The sequence below is a fragment of the Sprattus sprattus genome (assembly GCF_963457725.1).
Source record: "Sprattus sprattus genome assembly, chromosome: 2".
Lineage (NCBI taxonomy): Eukaryota > Metazoa > Chordata > Actinopteri > Clupeiformes > Clupeidae > Sprattus > Sprattus sprattus.
The window spans coordinates 61,966,093-61,969,836 of record NC_137921.1 but is presented as its reverse complement, the minus strand read 5'-3'; the positions used below and the strand labels follow the sequence as shown (position 1 = coordinate 61,969,836).

Sequence of the window (3,744 nt, the reverse complement as noted above, 5' to 3'; positions counted from 1 at the left end):
CTCTCAAACACACACAAACACAAAAAATAGAAACAGCTTGGACAGAGCGTAAAATGCTTATTGTTTTTTTTATTGTCAAATGGCAAATCAATGAGTTAACCAAAATGGTCATGTTAAAAAATGGGAATGGAGAAAATGAAACAAGGTAGAAAACTGACATTTCTTTCATAACCAAAATGTAAAACTGAAAAAACAAAATGACAAATCTTTTAAGAAACATATCCTGATTTGCACTGTCCTCAGACCAGGTCACATGTGACATTTATGGTTGCCGCACCATTCTCAACCAACTTATTATCTTTCTATTGGTTAAATAAAATATGTCATGACAACGAGGAATTAAGACTGAATAACATCCAGGTCAGTAAAAGAACAATGACAACAAAATAAAAGTCCCTACGAGGACGTGGTTCAGACATGATTGGCAGAAGGTTCTGGAAGTGCTGTGCATACGGGCCCAGAGTGATTAGTGATTATTGAGGTGCACATGAAGGGGACATGGGGGACATGGGGGAGGGCAAGGGGTCCTTCATCACCCCCATCTCCTACCTGCCCACTTACAGTACATCTTGTCCCCACAGAGAAAGAGAAAGAGAATGAGAGAGAGAGGGAGAGAGAGGACAACAGTGACCTATCTTCACAGCGCTACGTGTCACACACAGGGAGCAAGACACATGAGACCCCAAAGAATGGCTGTTATATGTTACTCTGCATTCAAGGTCAAATAAATGTGGACATGTCTTTCTCGTCTTAAATAAACATGTCTCTCTAGTTGACACTTAATACCTGTATTGGAAAGAGATTCCTGTCTTTTTGGGCTACTTCTTATTTCAATTTTCAAACCTTGTAATGTAAGCGCAAAGAGATATGTTCAAAAGTTTAATTATTACATGTTTGGCTGTAATTACAAAAATGTAACATCAATTGTGTTACAGCATTAGCCTAACAACTATTACGTCTGAAGAGGACACATATTTTACATGGATGTAAAAGTAAGGCTAACTAAAACTAGCTTCTTCAGAGGCAGTGGCAAACAAACAGATGTTTTATCCTCATGCTTGTACCAAGCCTGTGAATGAGTTGGTCGCTTTTGAAAAGGAAGTATTACATTGAGACAGTAAGCTTACAAGAGAACCTACACTTCCATTGTACTCATTTTCTGTCCAAAAAGAGGAATTTGAGGACGATTTGAGGACAGTTTCCCATCCAATTTATATAAAAACAAAAAACGTAGGAGGCTAAGCAAACAAAAAAGTCAGGAACATAAGAGCTTTTTAAGTTTTTCTATGTGTGGTCAACACCAAGAGTATTTTGTTTATCTCTAGTGCTATCTATTTTTGATTAATCTTAATTACCTCAGTTATTATATATTATTATTATTTTGCAGGAGACAAATGATTTATGACGGAGAGAACATGGCGGTGAACGAAAACTCAAAAACAATAAAATAACTAAAAACAGGCCAATCGAAACAAAACAAAAACTCAGGAGGTTAAGCAAACAATCAGTTCATATTTACACTCCATACAGGCATTGCATTGCATCTTTCCAACCCCAACAGCTCTGCCAGTCCACCCCCCCCCACCCCTCCCTCCCCCATCCCCATCCCCATCCTCCACCTTCCCCAGTCTTACGGCCTAATGAAAAATCCATCCTGCGTTCTCTGGTCCATAGTCCTTCACCTAGAGTGTGAATGTGTGTGTGTGTGTCCAGGTGTTTCCAGGTGGGTGTGTCTGTATTCTGACCGCTGATAGTTTGGATTGGAGAGGCGGTTTGGAGGACTGCTGAATCTGTACACATGTCCCTACAGGCATGACAGGTTAGAGGAGAGGTTGTGGGATTGTTCTGGGGCAATTGGTAGTCCAGCCTCCTCCCAGGCCCTGTCCCCCCTAGGCGGGTGGGCCTGCTGCGGTTGCGGGGAGCGGTGCTCTGTTTAGAGGTTGTCTCCAGGCTGGTACTGTGGCTCGGTGGCGGTGAAGTAGTCCTCCAGGAAGGCCTGCAGGTACTCGAAGGTGGGCCTCTCCTCGGGGTCCTTCTTCCAGCACTGGAGCATGAGCTCATGCAGAGAGATGGGGCAGTCCTGGGGACACGGCATCCTGTAGCCGCGCTCCACCTGCTCCAGAACCTCACGGTTGTTCATGCCTTTTAATGTGTATGTGCCGCGCACACACAGACACACGTACACACATACACCACAAACACACACACACACACACACACACACACACACACACACACACACACACACACACACAGAAAGAGACAGAGGATGAGATTCAGCTTTCCAAAATAGTTCACTAAGACGAACTTAATACACATCTGGCAGAATGTAGTTTCCAAAGTGCAGACATGCTAGCTGGAGCTGTCATGCTTAAAAGTGACCGGCTGCTACAACGCTCCTCCCCACTCCTTTCTAAAGCCTTCTGCATTTTTAACCATCCCAACTCATTCAACCTTAATCTTGTGCCCTGTTTTTATTAATTTCACATGAGAAGGGAAGGTACCAACATATACAAAGGCAACAGAAAATAAAACTGTCACACAAACAACGTTTGTCAAGCGGCATTTCGGTGAATGATTGGCACTGACATACGTATACTGCCAACTCATGTTTCTCCAAGGAATACTTAAAAAGCTTGGTCCGTCAAACTAACAACATAAATAGAAGTTAATCAGTATGTAGATTCAAGCAAGGTTTTGGTCCTCTGCATATTTTGAATATTTGAACAGCAATGTGCGGCCATTCTGGATGGTCTGCAGATGTTTTCAGAACTTACACATCTGCTGAAATGATGGAATTATCCCTAAGGTCCACACTCCACAGCAACCAGACCCTCCCTTCTTTTAAACATGCACGGACACACACACACATACACACACACACACACACACACACACACACACACACACACCCAGCACTCTCCATCTGGTCTAACATGTGTGCCCCCCCCCACCCCAGAGAAAGGCATTCAGGCGGCTACAGGCTGCCGTCCACCTCTGCAACCCAGAAGAGGAGAGAGGATGGTGGGGGGAGATCTCCCCTGAGGCAGGGCTGGGATAACGTGTCATGAAGGATAAGGCCTGAGCAGCTCTGCAGCACGCAATGCCGCTAATTCATCAGACAAAGAGCACTTTGTCCAAGCCCAAACAATGGGAGCCGGGCTACAAGCTAATTGTTGATGGTCTGTGCATTTTAACAAGGAGCAGTTGTTGCAACACATGTGGTTCATAAAAATAGGTTATCTCATTCCCCACGCATTACATGACAGTAGATTCAGCTGGATGGCAAATGTAAGAGGTCCTCAAATGTCAGGGGAATAATATATGAACTAGTTTGCATGTTTTCTTTGCACAGGTAATGATAGGGAGCTGTATGTAGTCTGCTTACCTGGGTAGGGCACTCGTCCTTTGGTCACCAGCTCAGTGAGCAGGATGCCGAATGACCAGACGTCTGACTTGATGGTGAACTTCCCATACAGAGCGGCCTCTGGGGCCGTCCACTTAATGGGGAACTTGGCACCTGAGGAACAGGGAGAGCGAGAGGGAGAGAGATTTCAGTCAGGCACTGCTGGAGACAGCTAACTCTAGGAGAGCCACTGAGCCAGTTCTTCGCTCTGCAAAATGGACCCAAAGCTTCCAGATTAAACACAGCTGGACCCTGAGGAAGAGGAAGGGAGCAATCTGAGTAGAAAGGGAGGGAGGCAGAAGAAGAAGGGGACATGAAGAAAAGCTCAGATAATCCAC

At 44.7% G+C, this 3,744-nt stretch overlaps 1 protein-coding gene across 3 annotated transcripts in view; it reads right to left on the bottom strand.

Annotated features, from left to right (window-relative positions):
- Positions 1-1,641: 1,641 nt before the first annotated feature.
- fynb (FYN proto-oncogene, Src family tyrosine kinase b) overlaps positions 1,642-3,744 on the bottom strand; it is a 50,434-nt gene continuing 48,331 nt past the window's right edge. For all 3 annotated transcript variants that reach the window (XM_080832231.1, XM_080832229.1, XM_080832230.1), the window contains 2 exons: positions 3,389-3,520; positions 1,642-2,142 (listed from right to left, as the gene is read on the bottom strand). In XM_080832231.1, coding sequence (XP_080688357.1) covers positions 1,934-2,142; positions 3,389-3,520 — 341 coding nt within the window. In that variant the 3' untranslated portion in view covers positions 1,642-1,933. The remainder of the gene's footprint in view (positions 2,143-3,388; positions 3,521-3,744) is intronic.